The sequence below is a fragment of the Fundulus heteroclitus genome, chromosome 20, assembly GCF_011125445.2.
Source record: "Fundulus heteroclitus isolate FHET01 chromosome 20, MU-UCD_Fhet_4.1, whole genome shotgun sequence".
In the NCBI taxonomy this organism is placed as follows: domain Eukaryota; kingdom Metazoa; phylum Chordata; class Actinopteri; order Cyprinodontiformes; family Fundulidae; genus Fundulus; species Fundulus heteroclitus.
Window position 1 is genome coordinate 36,869,096 of NC_046380.1, and position 19,635 is coordinate 36,888,730.

The following is a 19,635-nucleotide window of genomic DNA, read 5'->3' on the forward strand; positions in this document are numbered from 1 at the left end:
AGCAGATACGTGCAAGAAAATGGTCTAGTTAGGAGAGAATTTGACACATTTGGACCTACAGGCAAAACACCATGCTTTAATATGAGTGGCCGTATGGGACATTATTCTAATTTGACCTCACACACACACTGAAACACAAGCCTCACCTGAACACAGCATCCCTGCAGTGAAAGGTGGCTGTGGCGTACTGTGGGAATGCTTTTTCTAAGCAAGGAGGAACGGCCAGAGCTGATGGAAAGATGGACAGAGGAGCATTCCTTGTCCTTCCACTTGACATTCAAGCACTTCTGCTTCGGTCTGTCAAAATAAAATTAACATCACTCCTCGAAGACAAACCCGTCAGATGGTTGATGGATTAAAGTGCATTCATGTGTCAGAGCGGTCCAGTCAAAGTCCAGATCTAAATCCGCGATCTCGGATCTGTGGAAAAACTTGGAAAAAAATCGAGGCTTTCAGACACGCAAAGCTGGCAGATGCACATCAATACAGCTTGCAACCTTAATCGCAGAAATAGAAGCGGTCCACTCAAGCGGGCTGAGCACAGTTGTACAGCACACTTATCACACTTTTAATCTAAAATAAAAATAAAGAAAACACCCTGAATCGTTTCCCTTCCATTTCACAATGAAGCTCTTTGTTTTGGTCCATCAAAACCAAATCCCAGTAACAGGCTGTACAGGCAAGGCCTGTGGTAACGCGACAACACGTGAGAAGACAAAGGGGTGCGAATCCATTTGCGAGCTGTGTGGCGTTCCTTTTTACGGACAAACACACACACACACACACACACACACACACACACACACACACACATACACACGCAAAATAGAAGCTGCTCCCAATCATTAAACCATCAGGCTGCTTTCCCAGCGGAAGAATGGGCCTAATCATTTCCAGCAAATGGTTTATCATGGCGAATGTTAGCAGCTGATGTGACAGCTGTTGCCAGTGCACTGTGCTGGGCCTGATAATGGGGACAGACTTAAACAAGACGACTCAACAAAGAGTGGGACAGACTGCTAGCAGGCTGCGTGTGCGATTTCACTCCGAGCAGTGATTGGGCTGTGCTTCAGGGACTCGGGGGACACGTAGCGGGTGCTGCAGGTGGCTTTACAGATGTTAGGGGTTTAGGTCAAAGTATGTGTGAACAGGCAGAAACTCTTGAATTCAGTTCCTTTATGTACAAAGCCTTAAAAGCCCTGCAGAAACCAACAGCACACGTTTAAATGCTGCCCCCTGGTGGTGGAGGGGGAAAAAACACCACCAAGACGCATCTTAAACACACCACTGAAACATGAACAGGAGAACTGAAATATGTAAAATCATTATTTATTCAAACTTTTCAATAGAGAAATTTCAATTTTCTGGATTCTGGATGCGTAAATTTTCAATTCTTTATAAAACCGCATGTAAAACTTTAGCTGAAACATTTACAAATATACAGAAAGAAACTCTAGTTTCTTAGGTCAGACACAATCAAGACCTAAAGGGCTGTCCAGTGGCACACCAAACAACAGGACATTAACGCTGTCAGTCACTACCCGAGGAGTAAAAATGTGTTAAGGGAGGCTACAAAAATAGAGTTTTATGTAGACGCTAGTTTGGTACAGCAACAGAGGTTAAAAACCTTGTAAAAAAACAACTAGTTTTAGAAACAAGTATATTTAAATCCATTTTAAAGGATAGATCAAAATAAAGAACAATCCGCCTCTAAGCCACTGAAATCTAAAAAAGGTCATTTCAGAGATATCTTATTGTAAATAAAATGCATTTCCTTTCAGCTTTAAGCACAACGACACTCTTGCAGCGTCAAGTAATAAATAAATAGCTAAACATCAATTTAAAAAGTGATTTTTAGTAAATAAATATGACAATATTAAATATGCAGCCAGGTAAAGGAGATGACTTCATGTCTTACAGCAGGGTTAACTGTGTGAGAAGGGTATGGCTTATCCATCGTTAGGAAGGCAACTCAGCAGGTTACACAGTTTGAAGTTCAAACTAAATCAACAGCTTTATGGAAAAAAAAAAAAAAAAAAAAATCAACAATAAAACTAATGTCTAATAAAACAAGGGATTTCCATAGTTTTAAAGCCTAAATTGCATACAACTATTCAGAAAACCAACCAAACTATCATACAGTGCACAAGTGTACATTATATATTTTGTTCACACAAAATAAGAACTTCTTCATACAACGGGATTCATTGTTGCACCATCTTGAAAAAGAGGTTTTGCGGGGTGAATAAAGGGGCATTAGTCGATGACTGCGCTGAAAGGAGAAGAGGAGGGAGGTAGAGAGGCCTTCCAGTATGGCTACGATTGTATTTTATAATAGCAGGTGGATTTAAAGAGCCTTTATCTCCTCCTTTTTACCTAAAAAAAAAAAAAAAAAAAAAAAGTCCTTTCCAGTGGGAGCGTCTGGTCTCTCCACGTACGTTGCTCTCTTTTCTCCTCTCTCTCTCTCTCCCCAACATCAAGCCTATTTGAGAAAGCCCTTGTAGAGGAAATGAGAGTGACTGGTGAATCTCTCATTCTCCAGGCAGAACAGCAGGTCCCTGAGATTGACGCGTGTGATGCGCTGCCGCGTGGGTCTGGAGCCCGATGGACCAGCGGCGCCGGGCAGAGAGGAGCCCGTTCCGGATCCCTGGAGGACGTGGAAAAGGTGAGGCAGAAGGAGACGGTGAGCAAACCGGCTGCGCGGAAACACACATCAACCACATTTTGTCAAGTAAAACTCTGCAGTGGAAGGAAGAAGGATGTGTGATTTTTGCTTCTGAAAAGTGTGGCGGGAACGTGTTCAGACCCCTCTGAGTCCATCCTATCTGATAGCAGCCATCTTTCACTGCAGCTGAAAGTCTTTTCGCGAAAGACTCGACCACATGCTTTGATCTAAACCATGCCACCATGTTTACCTGCAGCAAAATAAACCTCCCGCCCAGCCTCATGTTTGTTTGTTTTTTGCAGTCTCTAACAAATCTTAGATTTCCTTCCATGATTGCCCTGAAGAGATGAGTGACGCTGCCACCAAAATGTTTGTCCAGGGTGACGTTCTGGATTAGCAGTTTCCCTGTAGACCAAAAAGTTGTCTCATATAATCAGAGCCCCTTCCATGACCTGTTTACTGTGTCCCCCCCTCCCCCCCCAAATAACTTCTGGATAACTGCAAACATGACTTGTTTTTCTTTGAGCAATGGCTATCTGCTTGCCACTCTTCCTACATGGAGATATCTGTGGACTGCAGTTGACAGGTTTTCCCACCTGACCTGCAGATCTCTGCAGCTTCTCCAGACTAACCGCTGACCTCGTTGCTGCTTCCCGGATCAATGATCTCCTAACCTGGATGTCAGCCCGGTTGGACGGCCAGGTCTCGGTGGGTTTACAGCTTTGCCATTTAGTGTCCATTTCCCCTTTGAACATGACATTTTCAAAGCTTGGGAAATTGTTTTATAACCCAACCCTACTTTAAAACCTCTCCACAACTTTGTCCGAGACCCGTCTGCTGTGCACCGTGGCCTTCATGATGCTGTTTGGTCACTAATGTTCTCTAAGGCTCCTCTGAGGCCTTCACAGAACAGCTGGATTCATGCTGAGATTAAATTACGCACAGTGGGACTGGATTTACTAATTAGGCGACATCTAAAGGTAGTTGGTTGCACTGGATTTTATTTACGGCCCCATTCCATACTTTATAGATTTTTAACCACAATTTTACAATCAAATCATTATAATTTTTCTTTCATTTTCCAATTTTGCACCACTGGTGTTGGTCTATCGCATAAAACCCCACCAGTGCCCTCAAGTTTCGTAAAGTGACAAAATAAGAAAACATTAAAGCAGAAAAAATGCATTTGCAAGGCACTGTAGATTGATGCATGTCCATGTGTGCGCCTTTATTAATAGTCCTTCATATTTTGCAGTAAACGAATCCTATTGAGCGTCATAGAGCAAGATGCGTGGTTGCACAGAAAGCAGCATATGGCCGGGGCTTTCCTTGGGTTAGAGCCTGCATGTTCTTCTGAACACGCTCCTCCTCCAGATTCCACCCACGGTCCAAAGACGAGCAGATTACACCGATCAGAGACGAGCAGGGGAGTTCATAAAGTCTGTGGTTAGCGCAACCAAAATGAGTAATGATATTGGCACACATAGAAGCAAGACAGCAGGTAGCAGAATAAAAAGCTACGCTTAAATGCCTTTTCGGTATCGGGTGAGAAGTCAACGTGAATATTTTGCACTTTTAAAAATGTGACACCTTTCCAAGTGTGGCATGGTTTAGCACTAATCTGCACTAAAGCAGTGGGAAATCTGAAAGGCCAAGCAAAAGCTTCACCGAAATAATGTATGACGAAGGCAGGACGATAATTAAATAATATATAAATCAATTGATAGACGTGTGGTTAAAAAAAAAAAAAAGAACAAAAGGGTGAATAAAAAGTTCAATAGAGGAGCAGTTTTTCTTCCTTTTGCATTCTAGCCTTTCATGTGGGTTAATGCTAATCATTACATCCTCCCAACCAATCACAAACAGACCCAGGAACGATCTGTCACCAAGCTTCAAAGAGAGCAGACAGCACATCTTCTTTTTCCGCCTTTCTTTTTTTTAAGACTTACAGTTTTGGTAAAAAAGCTGGTTGAATTCAGAGCACTTTGTTTAAAAATTGGCCATTAAGCAACAGCATAAAATGGCCAGGGCTGCACCTAAAATACATGTTTTGAATTTTTTTTATCATTATTGATATCGATCAATATGATTTCCATTTTATCTAAATCCTTTTTTTCCTCTAAGATCTAGCCCTGTGTATGATGAAGTTTTCCTTCACAACAGAAAGGAGAATCAAGGGTGAAATTCTGAGATGAATGTGTGATTTCACTGGATGAATGTGAGTCCGACTTGTTTTAATGTGATCGGTGCTTACAGGAGTCAGCTGACAGTTGCAGTTCTGCTCGACCTAATCAGAAGCGTCGCTCTGCACGTTTCTAGGCATCGCGTGCTTGACTGAGAGCCGCTGGTGACAAATCCAGCCTTCTATCACTAATACAGTCACCAGGAAGCAGGCCTGACTCTTTCTGCTAACAATTATACCCGTCGACACAAAGTACCTTTTCATTCACGCTGTGAAAAGATACATTCATATAAAATACTGCACAGTCCATTGCAGAAGTATTTGTACCCTCATCACATTTTATCACATTATATCTATAAATTTCAACGTATTTTATGTGAAAGACCAACAAAAAATTGGCCATACTTTTAAATGGTAAGGGAAATAATAGACTGTTTTCAAGTTTATTTAATAAAAGTGTGCTCTGTGTATTTAGTCCCTTTTAGTATGATACCCCTGCATAAAATCCACAATAAGCAATTGCCTTCTGATGTCACCTAATTGGTGATTAGAGTCCAATATGTGTGATTTCTGTAAAAGCATCAGAGAACAAGCTACATCATGCAGACTGAGCAACACAGCAGACGGATCAGAGAGGAAAGGGTAATATAAAATGTTTAAATCCATCGTCCGAACATAAAAGCATTTGGTACAGCTGAAAATGTATCAAAGCCTGGTTGTTCACCTAAAATGACTGACTGGGCAAGCAGAGTATTAATCAGAGAAGCACTAAGATGCCCCATGGTAACTCTGGAGGAGCTACAGAGATCCATAATTAGGGTAAAAGACTGTTTGGAGGAGGACAAGACAAAGCCTATTAAAGGTCATGTGTGTAGTTTGACTCAAGCCAGCAACGTTTAGATGCTTCCATTATCCTCCACACCTGAATCGGATGGCTAAACTACCTCACCAGCGCACAATCAAGCGCTGCAGAGCTCTGCCAATGAGCTCATAGTGGAGTCAGGTGTGTTGAAGCAGAGACGCATCTAGAAGTTAAAGGACTCCATGACTGGAGTTGGAGACCGCCGTGTGACTGGGGCAGAAGTTCCAGCAGGACAAAAGCCCTAAACATCCACCCCGACCTACAAGTCCTCTAAAATGGTTTAGGTCCAGTCAAAGTCCAACCCTGTGTCCAATTGAGAATCTGTTGTAAGACCCCACACTGAGTAGAGGAATTGGCAGAAATATGTGTCCAGATGTAAAACACTAGAAGAGAGATCTTCTGCAGAGCTCTTGGAGCTGCTACTGCAGGGAAACCTGGTTTTACAAAGTATGAATATACACACACACACACCTCACACTTCAGATTGTAGATATGGACAACGCTGAAAACCATGCATCAATCATGTTACTTTTTGTTCATTTATCACACACAATATAAATAAAAGAGTAAAGTTTGTGGTAGTATTGAAAAAAAAGAGAGACGCTGTGTGTAAAACTATGGGCACAAGCTCCCCTGTCTCTAACGTCTCTTAATCATCTCTGTGAAATGATTAAGAAAATGTATTTACAGAATATTATCAGACTAATCCTCTGCTGGTTTTATGCTACGGATGGAAGACGGATGGACAAAAGTCTACAGCGGAACAGAAAGATGACCCAGAAACAATGGATCTGGCCACGGCTGCGGCAGGTGCAGCGGCTCGACCCGTCCAAACATTAATTACGGCCGTCTTTGTTACCTCAGCAGAAGCAGATGAGGATGGAGAGTCCAGGTTCTTCCTTTTTTTCCTGGGGCCAATGGCTGCCAAAGCGGTCAGGTTGGCCTCCCTCTGTCTCATCTGAGCCAGCTCCTGCTGCTGCATCTGGACAACACGCACATACCAGAGAGGGACTCAGCCAGAGCGCAAATGTGATGGAGAGACCCGCGGACTGCGCTCATCCTCTCCTCGTACCTCTTTTGCCTTCTGTTTCAGACGCAGCTGCTCTGGATCCTCCTGCCGAGCTCGAGACTGAAAGGCAAACACGAGGAACTGTAATTTATCTGATGTTCACTCTGTGTGGAATACAGTACAGCAAGACATAAAGAATGCAAACACTACTTATTCTAAGCCGAAACTAAACTAAGCCAAAAAGAAAACTTTTTTTTTTATTAAAAAAAAAATAAGAATCCCTTCATTTTAGACAAATCAAGATAATTAGTAGACAAGTAATGTCAATTAAATAGTACAAAGCCAAAGAGGAAAGATAAGAATAAATAGTTTCAGCCCATCCGATTGAAAAGCATGATAAGGTCGTGTCTACACAGTTTGAAGTGCATGGTTCAACACTGAGAAGGTCTATTCACACTAGAAAATAATGTTAAATAATGTTGCCATCGTTTCCAGAAATCTTTTGAAGACTTTCACTACATAAAACATCTAACCCAGCCTCGACAGGCCACAGTTTGCTTGCCAAATGTTTAAGGTTTCTGGAAGAAAATCAGAAATGGCCTCCACAGGTACGTTCTCTGACAACAAACGAGAGCAGGTTCCCTCTGAGCTCATGTGACAGACATGACGGGGTCTGGAGGAGCTGCAGTGAACCTCACACTGCCTGCAACACGGTTCAGCACGATGGGTTTGGTGCTGGGTCAGTGTTGGTCTGGGGAGGCCTGTACAGGATAAACGATGACACCCTGACTGCCATTAAATGTAGGTCTCCTTACCAACGAACGTGAACAAGGCGAACGCAGCGAGTGAGTCGCATTTTATCCGTATCTAAAGCCACGATCAGGAGCTAATTAACGGTCAGCGACGCGGATGACGAGTTTCGAGTGAAGTGAATGGCGCGAACTGGACGAATAGAGCGAAACCAAAGTGCAAATAGGCGTGATGGACGCACGACTAGAGCGATGGGAAATTTTGCGCAAGGTCAACAACCTGAAGTCTTATGTCAATTTGCGTCACATTAACCAATCAGGGACTGGATCTGGTGACGTGTGGTGAAGGAGCAGAAGCTGTTTCCCCCTCAAAATTAAAGGTACATTTCTATTGAGCACAGATTGTTTTACTGCCTGAAGACAGATGGACAGGCGCTCTGCAGTGGCGATGGAGCGCCTGTAGGGGGTGTCCTAGACGAAGTACCGCTGGGAGAGACCGTCATCTACTGCTGAAGATGTGATGGACACATCGACGCCGGACGCCGGCGCTGTTGTTCAGCTTTCCACATTAGATACAGCACTGTGACTCGCCCAGAAAATAGAAATGGAAGAAAATCAGAAATGGCTTTTATATATATATATATATATATATATATATATATATATATATATATATATATATATATATATATATATATATATATATATATATATATATATATATATATATATATATATATATATATATATATATATATATATATATATATATAGTGTTACAGACAAGAAGAACCAGCAAGAGGATTAACGTTCCTCCTGTTTGATGGCGTGGTGAAGCGAGCAGGGCAAAGTTTCAAAGTGCTCCAGTTTTTCTTTCACTTTCTCTGCGACTTTGGGTAAAGCCCTCCGTGGGTCGATCCTTTTCATTTTCAACAAATGATGTTGCTTCCTTCTGTTCCTGACACCTTACCTATTCCATATCAGAATGGATATCCAGGAGGATTTATTTTCCAACTAACCCCCAGATTCCACATCCTCTGTAATCGCTCCGCTCCGTTCACGTCTGAGGGACGGAGAAACTACGTTGTTGTGTTAATTCATGAGAACGCTTCCACATTTTCTGTAACTACTCCAAACGTCACCGTCAAACTACAGAACAAGTCTAATTTTCTGCCCTGTTCTGGTCTGTTGGGCTCTGGCCGGGTCAAGCTCTACAATTGCAATCATAATAATAATAATAATAATTTTATAATAATCGTGTTTATTGTCATTGCAACATACATTACAATGAAATTAGTTCTCTGCATTTTAACCCATGCCCCTGGGGAGCAGTGGGCTGCCACTGTGCAGCGCCCAGGGAGCAATCTGGGGTTAAGGGTCTTGCTCAGGGACCCAGAGTGGCAGTCTGAGGGAGTTGAACCCAGAACCTCCGGGACACAAGCGCAATGCTCTAACCACTAGGCCACCACCAATCGCAAATCAGAAAAAGGAACGTCAACAACCTCCGGTCTGTCAAAGTTAAATGGTTTAAATAGAGATAATTAACCACAAATTATATTTAAAAAAATGTAGATATTCACAATAAACGTAACCGTTTTGTGCAAATATCGGATACAAATAAGGAAGGAAATTTGTCTCAACATTTATTTTGAAACGTGGTAATCTCCTCCAAATAGATTTGCATTCTGCTTGCGATGACGCACATGCTCTCCTTGGGCTCCATGAAACTTTGAAGCGGGAGCAGATGGAGTAACCGCGGATGCAAGGCAAGGCAAATTTATTTATATAGCACAATTCAGTACAGAGACAATGCAAAGTGTTTTAGATGATTAGTTTGTATGATGTAGTAGGTTTGTTTTTCATGGACTCATGGAGGCGTCTGGAACGGAGCGGAGGATGTGGAAATACGGGTTAAGATCTGATGTGTTTTCAAAGTGTTCCTTTCATTATTATTTTTTTTGAGTACATAATAGCTTCCCATTTTTATTGATATTATCATATATAACCATGGATTTAATAACTTTTAGGATGTGCACCACTATTTGGTTTCTACAGTAGAAATATAATTTAAAACCAAAGTATGAAGCAGATAGTAGTGGAAGAAGGGAAGAGGAGTGAAGGAGAAGACTAATTGTCTCTTTAAATAGTAAATAACACGTTTTCTGCTGGTTACTGAATGCCGTGGCCCGTCTAAGACCATCCAGAGAAGGCTGTGAGCTGGCCTGCTGCCAGGGGAATGAATAACTTTAAGCTCATATACTCTACAGTACATGAGCGTACTTGGCCGACTATAAGAACAGATGTGTCTTTAGCTGTAAGCCACAATAATCAAAATGAACGGAAATTAAACACTTGAAACACATTACTGTTCGTATAATGAATCTAAGGAGTAGGAGTTTCACTTTTTAAACTGAACGACTCAAATAAATTAACCGTTCGATGATATTTTATTCTACTGGGACGTATTACTTTCTCATCTTAATAACAGTCTAGCGTCTTGAAATTTAAGCTTTAAAAACACAAAGGATTCATTTTCTTAAGATGACTGTATAAAGCTGGCAGCTTTTAAAAAAGGCACGAGACGCGTTTTTAAAGCAACGCTATTTATCTCCGAGCCTCAACAAACTAAACTCTATGAATCATTATCTACTTAATGCCATGTGGTTAAATCTGCGGTTAGAAATTCAACCCAAACACCATTTGATGAATCACGCGTCATTTGGGACGCTTGCTGGCTGCGGGCTCCCCGACACCGAGGCAAAAATCGATTCACGCCGACCTCGGCTCAAATGGCACAGAACGCCCAAATGAACTGAAAAGCCGGCGAGTGACTAAACTCCAGATGTGGGCGCGACAGCCGTCAAAGTCGGTCGTTTATGTTCAACACAAAAAAAAAAAGTAACGGGCAGCATAAAACACATCCTGTGTGCGCTGAATGGAGAGTGAGCGGCTGGAGCCACGGCGGCGCACCTTAGCTGCCTTCAGCAGGATCTCCCTCTCCTGCTCTTCTTTCCGCTGTTTCTCCAACTGGTCGAGCTGCTCGAAGAACCTCAGCTGGGCTCGAACGTCGCTGCTCTGCTCGTAGCCGTCATCCTCCTGCTAACGGACCGTTTCCACCCCAGACAGTACGTTCAGAAGGATACACGTTAAATATGAGCCTTTAAGAAATCCGGCGCACTTGGTGAACAAACCTTGAAGTTGACGTTCTTCTGCTGGGCTACTAGGGAGACCTTTTCAAGTAAGTTGAGAAGTCGCTGCTGCGTGGCATGGGAGATGTAATTCACCACCTCCGCGCCCAGCTCCGTCACGCCGTGCCTCGCGCCTGCAGCAGAGACGAGAGGCGGCGGTGGTGAGAGAGAGTCGGAGCAGAGGCCGGGTCCTTTTTTTTTTGGACGCAGGGACGGAGTCTCACCTATCTCCAGCGCTCTCCTCTGCAGCGCGGCGCAGGAGAGAAAAGCCTCGTCCTTACAGGAATGCGTCACGGCGCCCACGAGTCCAGAGTTAGTGGCGAGGATGTTGGCGCTCTCCTCTGACAGGTTTACTCCCGCCATGGAGGCCACGTCGTTGATGTCGTCGTCATCTCTGCTGACAGGGGGGCAGAAAGGACAAGAGCCGCGGTTACACTGATAGTCAGTGGCGGACAGCGGGCCGGACTGAAGTCTTCAGTTCTTCTGAGCTAATTACGGTATCTGACAGCAGAAACGCAGACTTACTTTTTCTGAAAACCGTTTTCGTTCATCTCTCCACGCAAATTAACAATGCTTTGCAAAACTAGTCATACTTTATGAAACGTTCCACATTTTATCATGTCCCGACCTCAAACTAAGTGTTTTATGTGGATTTAATGTGACAGACCAACAATCATCTGGAAACAGAAGGACATTTATAAATAATTACATTATATACTGAATTTGACTTTTGTTTAAATTCAGGCCCTTTACCTCTGACATCCTGAAATAAAATCTAATGCTCCAGCTAAGACTTTCTGGGTAACTAGAGGAGTCAATATGGGACAACTTTAGTCCTGCGGCGCATGGATCTGATCTCTATGGAGGGGTGGTGGGAGGAACGCCCAACACCACACATCACCCTGAACACACCATCCCCATGGTAAAACACGGTGGTGGCAGCATCATGCTGGGGGAATGCTTTTCTGAAGCGGGGACAGGGGAAACTGGTCAGAATTGATAACAGGAATGGAGCAAAACACAAAGCAATCATGGAAGAAAAGCTGTTAAAGGCTTCAAAAAGAACAGAGACTGAGGCGGAGCTTCCTCTTCCAGCAGGACAACAGCCCTAAACATGCGTGCACATCCAGCAGCAAAACCATAAATCAAAGTCCAGACCTAAATCCTAGGCCGTCTGTGGCATCCAATCTCATTGAGTGAACTATTGTGCAATGAAGACGGACCAACGTTTCGGTCCCTAGATGAGTACAGCTGCTGGGACTAATGGGCTCGACACACGGGGAGCGGCTGACGACGGCGACAGATGGCCGTCATGGCCACCGCGGTGAAACCCAACACACGGGACGCGACAGCAGCTTTTCAAAATCACGCACTCTGGTCGTTTATCTCCCAGAAATGTTACTGGTTATAAAACTGGAGGGACTTTGACATTTTCAAAGCAGTCTGTGACAGACAAGGATGAAGCGTAAGAAGAGAATTGACAGCGTCGAGTCGCGAGCCAGCGTGTGCACGTCTACGTGTACGAGCTCGAAAATTCACAAGGAGGAATGTGGCTAATGGCTTGGCTGGAGACGGACAGGCGACTGTCGCCTCATCACAGGTCCCAGAGGAAATGAAAGGATGAGGAGCGACGTCGCCTCTAGGGTGTCGAGCCCAGTACCCAAAAAAATGGCCTGTAGCTTTAACTGCAGTGGGAAGTATTTCTACAGTGTTGTAGTAACACATAGCAAATTTTATGTAAGAGCGCTTTTAAACTTGTACAACAAAACTAAAACAACGTTTGTGTTGAGACAAAACTTTTTTTTTTTTTATTATTGTGCCTGAAGAAGGGAGCAGCAAATCAGCCGATTGTCTGAGTTTTTCCTGTTTAGAACCAAACTTTGTCTTGGTCACATAACATCCCAAATACTAATTTGCGCTGCTAATGTGACAAATTTTGAAAATGTTACCAGTGTGAATACTTTCACAAAAGGAGGTTAGGAATCTTACTTGAAGTTGCCCCCCGCCTCTTTTAGCTTATTCTTCTGTGCCTGCGTCAAGGCGACAGCGGAGACTGGTTTAGAAACGAGTGTCCCCTCAGGTCTCAGTGGAACTGCCAGAAGCAGAAGAAAAACGTCAGAATAAAACCCGGACAAACACGTACAGACAGACAACGGGGTTGTGAGGATGACGTCGCACCTGGTTGCAGCTGATGTTGTCCCACCACGATGCGACCCGGGGCTTGATTCCGCAGAGCCATCAGGCCCGTGGCGGCGGGTAAAGTTACCTGAGGTCTCAAAATTGCTCTTTGCTGCTGAGGCTGAAGAACCTGAGGAGCAAAAGGTTCAATACTCAGAAATCGCAACCAGATCAAATCGCAGGGATTGTTTCCATACAACGCATACCAAATAAAAGGTACTGAAGGACAACTACTTAAATTGAATTTTTCATTTCAAAACCATTTTACTAATAATCTGGAGGGGGGAAAAAAACGCCATTTTATTGTGCTGCATTTCGTTCATATTCATTCACTTCGTATTGTCTTGTAATTCGAAGGCACTTCTTTCTTTCTCAGCAGTGCACCTTCTTACTCTCCATTAAATAACAAAACTATCCTCGCTCCCTGCGTTTTGCTCGGCATGTTTAACTCCGCTTTAATCAAGATGATGGACAAAAAACAGCTTCAGGATAAACCCGTTTCATTCAGGTCCAACAGTTAAAGACAAGCACGAGCTCAAGTTATATTTATTAAGGAACTTTACATGCATCGTGTTTGTGAAGATGCAAATAGTGTTAAATAACTGTTGCATCACTGTTGCCCAAAACTGTTCTGTGCACCAACGGCAAATATGGAGACTGAATTTAATATTTGTCTATATTTAGATGGTGCAAAATATTCAAATATCATAAAAAGCCTTGGTTAAATTAATCGGGCCCTTTGGCATCCTTCTTTTCTGCTTGAAGTTTAAATTTATTTTAATTTGACACAGACAGGGTAGTTTTCTTTGCCCTTTTTTCTTTTATATGTAGTTTCTGCTGCAAGCACCACGGTGTGATTGCCAGCACAGGGAGGTAGTACACTTACATTTACCCTGAATCAAGGGTTGAATTTTGTGCTGATAGGGGGGCTAAACATGGACGATGTAGAAAAAAAGATTGGCGATAAAATAGAAAATCATGTTGATCGATATCGATCATTATCAGAAAAATTCTAAACCCTGTCCATTTTATGATGTTGCTTAACAACCTATTTGTAGATAAAGAACTCAGGAACACTGAATTCAAAATCAACCCTTTAATTCAACCAACTTTTTACCAAAACTGCAAGTTTTTAACAAAGCATGCTCTCTGAACTCTTTGAAGGGGGCGGAGCTTGGTGACAGAGCGTCCTGGGTCTGCGTTTGTGATTGGCTGGGAGGCTGTAACGACTGTAATATGACAGGCTAGAATGCAAAAAGAAATAAAAAAATTTATTCTACTGGACTTTTTATTCACCCTTTTTTCCTATCGCAACAAACGCCTAACGGTGGATATATATTGTTATTGAATTATTGTCTGGCCCTAATCAGACGTGTTAGTAATGTTCATGCAGCTGACATGTAATAACATAAACAGCCCTTTTTTACCCCACAGATTCAAGGCTGACAGCCAGGACTAAGCAGAAGGTTCCAGGATATTTGGTTCTGAGGAAAAAAGGTTTAGGAGCGCACAGTGGAAATGCAGCTATCGTAGTCACGTCCCTATATACATTCACAAATTACCTTACCCAAGCGTTAGCACTGAACACTTCTAAAACTTATGAATTAAATTAGTTGTTAACAAGATATTACTATGACTTTGACTTATTAGTGAAGATATTTGTCTGAATTTCCCAGAATCTTAACAATATTTAGCTGGAACAACTGAAACATTGCAGAAAGGCGACTCCGCATCGTTACCAGTGACGTTGTGTGTCCTTGGGTAACTGTTGGCTGAAGTTGGGGCCTGCTGCCTGGAGCAGTGAGACGGGGAGCCGGGCTGGCCAGAACCACTGTGGTGGAGGTGGCAGAGGCGGAGGAGACGGCAACGGAGGCTGGCTGAGGAAGCTGACTCTGCTGGATGAAAGCGGCTGAGTCTGGGGTGAGCTGCCTCAAGGCTGGGAGGCTTCTCTGCAAAATGAATACAAGATGAGAAACGATTTCAGGCACATCCAACCCTAAAGTGTGCTGCTGGCTGAAAGCTAAAGGTTTCAAGCTGTATGCAGTGCACAGGGGTTCACACCTTGAGAAAAGGCACAAGGTATGGTTGGGGGGATGAATTTAGCTCTTTGTACAGTCTGCTGGTGAATTCTTCAGCCTCCAGTGTGCCTTCCTGGAAAAAAAAAATAAAACATATATAAATAATAAATTAAATATATATATTAGATATAGCTATATATATATATATATATAGATATATATATATATATATTATATATATATATATATTATATATATATATATATATATATATATATATATATATATATATATATATATATATATATATATATATATATATATATATATATATATATATATATATATATGTGTGTGTGTGTTATTTACATGGATTTACATTTTTCATCAGTGTCTCGGTAAATTATAGAAAACTTTACATCTTAGATCTAAAGTTAAAAGCGTGTCCTCACTGTGAAGCAGACTCACCAGCAGCTCTTTGACCAGGTTACTCACAGTGGCTGCAGTCTCTGTGGACTGTTTCCCACTGGATGCCAGCTTGATCAGTGTAGACAGGAAGTTCTTGCATTTCTTTACATTCTCCATCGTCTCCTGTCGCAAACAGAGACCATCAACGTTTAAAGAAAAAAAAAAAAAAAAAAAGCTAGTCACATTTTAAAGAAAAACCAATGCAATAGTGTGTCATGACCTCCTGTACGCAGCAAAGGGCAGAAGTGAGCACATCTTACTTTGCTCACGGTTACTGAGGTAACTGTGGTCCCCGCTGTGGGAGTAAACGTTCTAGGGGCCATTCCTGGTACTGTGGTCCCAACGGAGGTCTGGGAAGGGACAAAAAACAAATAAATAAAAACAACAACAACAAAACATGACATGGAGGCGTGTCTTCAGAAACAAAACAGACTTCAAGTCAATAGACGAGAACCTGAGAACTTTGACGGCCCAATCGACTAGAAATACATGTACCTGCAGCGCAGAAGGTAAATGGCTTCACGGTGCAAACCAGACCTACAGAATAAGTTTCAGCAGTTTCGAACCATGCAGTGCACATAGCAGAATTACCTGCTAATTGCAACAATAATTTCTACTGAGCGGCGTAGTGGGTAAATATCAAACGCACCATAAACATGTATTTTTGTATAAGTCGTGTTAAGAACTTGTTTTCTTCAGCGAGTGTCTGATGCCTTATTAAATACAGCAAAAGTAAGGTCGCCTGAACCTTTTGTCACATTACACAATCTTTAATTACCGGTACGCATTTTCAAAGGATTCCACGCCACATACCAACACAAAGCACCGCCTTATTGTGAAGTCGAAAGAAAATAATAAACGCGTTTCCAGATAAAAATCTAAAGTGGGGTCTCGATGTTCGGAGAGGCTCTTTGCGTCTAAACAGACGCAGCGTGAGCCACAGTGCTAAGAAAAGACGAGCAAAATATTCCCTCCCTGGATGTGCAACGCTGGTAAAAACCAAACCACGTAGCAGTTTGTGAGTGAAAATGTTGAAAAGCGTGCATCAATCGCAGGGTATTTAAAAAGGACAAAGTGCATAATTACTTTAGCTGTTTTTATGGCATTAAACATTAAGAAAATGTTACATCCTTACTGCAAATGAGAGGTTTGTCGGCATACAATGTGAATCAAACATCATAGGAGGACGCTTTTGCAGCGTACGGTACGTTTAACATCTACACACCGGCAGGATAGAAGGTCTGTGAAGAGCAGTGGTCGCAGCGAGGGACGCCGGGGCCGGACAGCCTGGTCGGATGATGGTGCTCTGAGATACTTGTCTGCTGACAATTGTGGTCCCAGGTGCCTAAAAACAAGGACACACATCAAATAACCACCATTGTGAGACAACAATAACAAAAAAAACACTGTAATGTAAAAAAAATTCACAGCAAGTGTTTTCAGGTTTGCAACTACACTGTTCTACCAGTTTACTTACATATCAATAATTAATAATCCACCCTACAGCCTGTTTCCTGAAGTCTACCAGGCCGATTCCCTAAAAACCAGAGTTACCTGGCCTGCAGACACGCTCGCCGGCATGGCTGTCCGAGGGGCCATGCCTCCCTGTGCCTGTGCCTGCATCTGGGCCAGAGCCTGCTGAGGAATCATCAACAGCTGCCCGCTCTCGCTGCGCACAAGCACCATACCTGAAGCAAGTCAGAAAGCAACAAGCTTGGATCGACAAAAACAATCAACCAACAGCACTGAGTGATGACAAAAAGTTAAAAAGGTGTTGTTTTTTTTGTGTGTGTGTTTGAATTCATCCATTAAGGCAGGACATTTTCTACAACTAAGACACCAGGGCTGCGCTTTTATATTAAAAGGAGGGAATTTACATGAACAAGATTTTCAACAAATGCTCAGTAAGTTAACTGTCTCCGCCACAAAATGAGTTTGGGCCCCACTCACCGGGGGGAAGCTGGATGTTGTGCACGCTGGGCTGTCCCGGAGAGGTCTGCGGGAGCCTCGGAGCCAGCATCTGGGGCGCCATCCCGGGCGCACCAGGGGGTCTGGGGGCGTTGATGAAGCCGGGGCTGGCGGCAGGCTGCGGAGCTGGCGGGATGATGGCTGCGGGTGGCTCTGCTTTAATGATGTGCGGACCTGCGCTGAGGGGCGCACAGGTGCCGGGCGGACCGTGGTTCACCGGCGGATTCTGCGTACCGGCGCCCGTCTGGTTTGTTGCGTTAGCCGCCACGACGGGGCTCGCGGTATTGCTCCCGTTCAAAGTTGTGCCCGAGCCCGCCGTTCGCATAGGCGGCCTGACAAGGGTCACGGTGGGTCCCGCTGCCTGGCTCGCGCCAGGACCACCGTCTGCGTTCACGGGTGGCGTCTGAATGACGCTGTTTGACGAGGGGGGCAACGAGGAGCCGCTCGGTCGTTTTGACGACAGCGCTGTTCCGGTGCCTAGAGCCGCGGCTGCTATCACCGTGCTGCCGCTGCTGTTGTTACCAGTGACACTTGTCGCCGTCGCCCCCTCCAGAGGGGCAACGCTTCCTGAATTGTGAGCGTTCATAGTTTGGCTCCCATTAAAAGTCTGCGCCGAGTACGTGCCCACTTTCCCCGGGTAATTAAGGGGGAAACTTACACCGTCACCGACAACAGGTGGTTTTCCCGGCTTTTGTCCCGTTTTGGTGTCGGTGCTGGCCGTCGATGCGTCCATAGCTGAAACATTGGGAGACCCCCCCTCCTCCTCTGCACTTCAACTAGTTTTAACAGGGAGCAACACACGCTCAAATGTGATGGGGTAGACTACTGCACGTCTGCTGCTTCCCCCCCCTGCCAACTCCGGCGCTTACTTCTCGTTTGTTCGCAGAGAACAAATAAGGAAAACAACATTAGTAGTTACAGCGTACCTGCTTTAGCAACCGTCTTGACCAAGTCCCAGCTGGACATTAGCTCGAGCTACCCCCCCGTCCCGGAACTTTAACCATGTAATTAATGGCTGCCTCGCGCCTACCTAAATGGTTGCTGTTAGACAAGGACAGCTGTGACTGTACAGACCGTGGTTGATGGCAAACTATCGTTTTATTCAGCCCGGTCTGTGAAAAGAGTTCATCCAGCAGACTGGGGCCAACCGCCATCTTCGCACTCCTGCGAGCTTCTGAAAAGTGAGGTACTTACTAACTGACGTGCGCCTGCGCACAACAGCCAAAAGTCCACCGACCGGGGAGCTCTCCGAGCTGTGATTGGCTGCTCGGTCTGGTATAAGGCGGTACCAATGGCTTCAGCTGTCATTCCAGAAGAAGTAGAAGAGGGTGCAACACCTCGCCGGAGCGATTTGTTTTCATCGAATCTTTCTTACTAGGAAGCGTTGTTGGTCCTAAATTGCAAATAATTCTCTTCAGAATTGAACCCTGTGATCTTTGTTGGATAAAGACTTTGGTTTGCGACAAGCTTAATACTCAAATTTCAGAGTTTATTCACTGTGGCTGCACCGGGCAAGATGGCTGCATCGAAATGAGGTTTCGGTTATACCAGAGACGTTTAAAGACGCCCCACCCTTTAAAAAAAATAAATTGACTGTTAAGTCCTGAGTGTTGCAGCTAAACATCTCTGTGCTCACTTTTATCGAAGCAGCAGGAAATTATTATTTTATTTATATCTATTTGGGTTTAAGCATTAATGCTGACTCCCTTCTTTGCGTTTTCAACAGTAACAAGGGTGTTTAGGGGATCCAGTTTTTGTGGGCTTATAGCCGAGCCCGGAAATAACTGATTTTACTATGACATTTTCAATAATATTTTTTATTTTTTTATTTATTTAATTTTTGAGCGTAATGAAATCTACTATTCATTGTAGCTTGGGTACAATACTCTGAGAAAATCAGGTGTTTTATTTCGCTTGCCTTTTTTGGTGTTCCACTGGAACTGGGCAGTTTCTTTTTTAATGAATAAAGGGAATATTTCACATCCTCTTAATGTGATGAGTTGAATAGAATAAATCTGATGATTATGAGGAAGTAGCTTAAATATTCTGGTAATACAGCTAGAACACATCTTTTTCTCCACTGGGCTCACTGCGCAGGCAAAGAAAAAAGAAACAGCAGTGATACTTTGTAAATGTAACTTTACATAAGAGACTTTAAACTAAAGTAAATCATTACCTGGTTTTGAAAATATTTTCCTATCAAAATATATACTTTTTTAATTGTGTAAAATATACCCAGAGGTACATTTTATTTTAATCTGATAAGCCTCTTAGAATATGACCGTACACTATTGTGCCGTGAAAGACACTGATCTAGTTGAGTTTTAATTAAACATAAAACAAACTTA

The 19,635-nt window shown here is 43.4% G+C and overlaps 1 protein-coding gene across 5 annotated transcripts; it reads right to left on the reverse strand.

Annotated features, from left to right (window-relative positions):
• Positions 1-2,025: 2,025 nt before the first annotated feature.
• On the reverse strand, positions 2,026-18,475 carry LOC105926037 (transcription initiation factor TFIID subunit 4). Of its 5 annotated transcripts, none has more exons than XM_036151969.1 (15): positions 17,270-18,475; positions 16,874-17,007; positions 16,545-16,664; positions 15,580-15,669; positions 15,347-15,442; positions 14,895-14,984; positions 14,573-14,782; positions 12,834-12,963; positions 12,645-12,747; positions 10,880-11,052; positions 10,659-10,789; positions 10,438-10,566; positions 6,782-6,838; positions 6,569-6,691; positions 2,026-2,647 (listed from the first exon to the last, which is right to left on the reverse strand). In XM_036151969.1, the coding sequence occupies exons 1-15, from the start codon at positions 18,018-18,020 to the stop codon at positions 2,483-2,485; spliced, it is 2,502 nt and encodes an 833-aa protein (XP_036007862.1). In that variant the 5' UTR covers positions 18,021-18,475; the 3' UTR covers positions 2,026-2,482. The 5 variants fall into 5 exon arrangements, with proteins under 5 accessions (XP_036007862.1, XP_012717650.2, XP_012717648.2 ...); XM_012862196.3 differs by having other exon boundaries at positions 10,438-10,563; positions 10,880-11,049; positions 15,320-15,442; XM_012862194.3 differs by having other exon boundaries at positions 10,880-11,049; positions 15,320-15,442.
• Between the last annotated feature and the right edge of the window lie 1,160 nt (positions 18,476-19,635).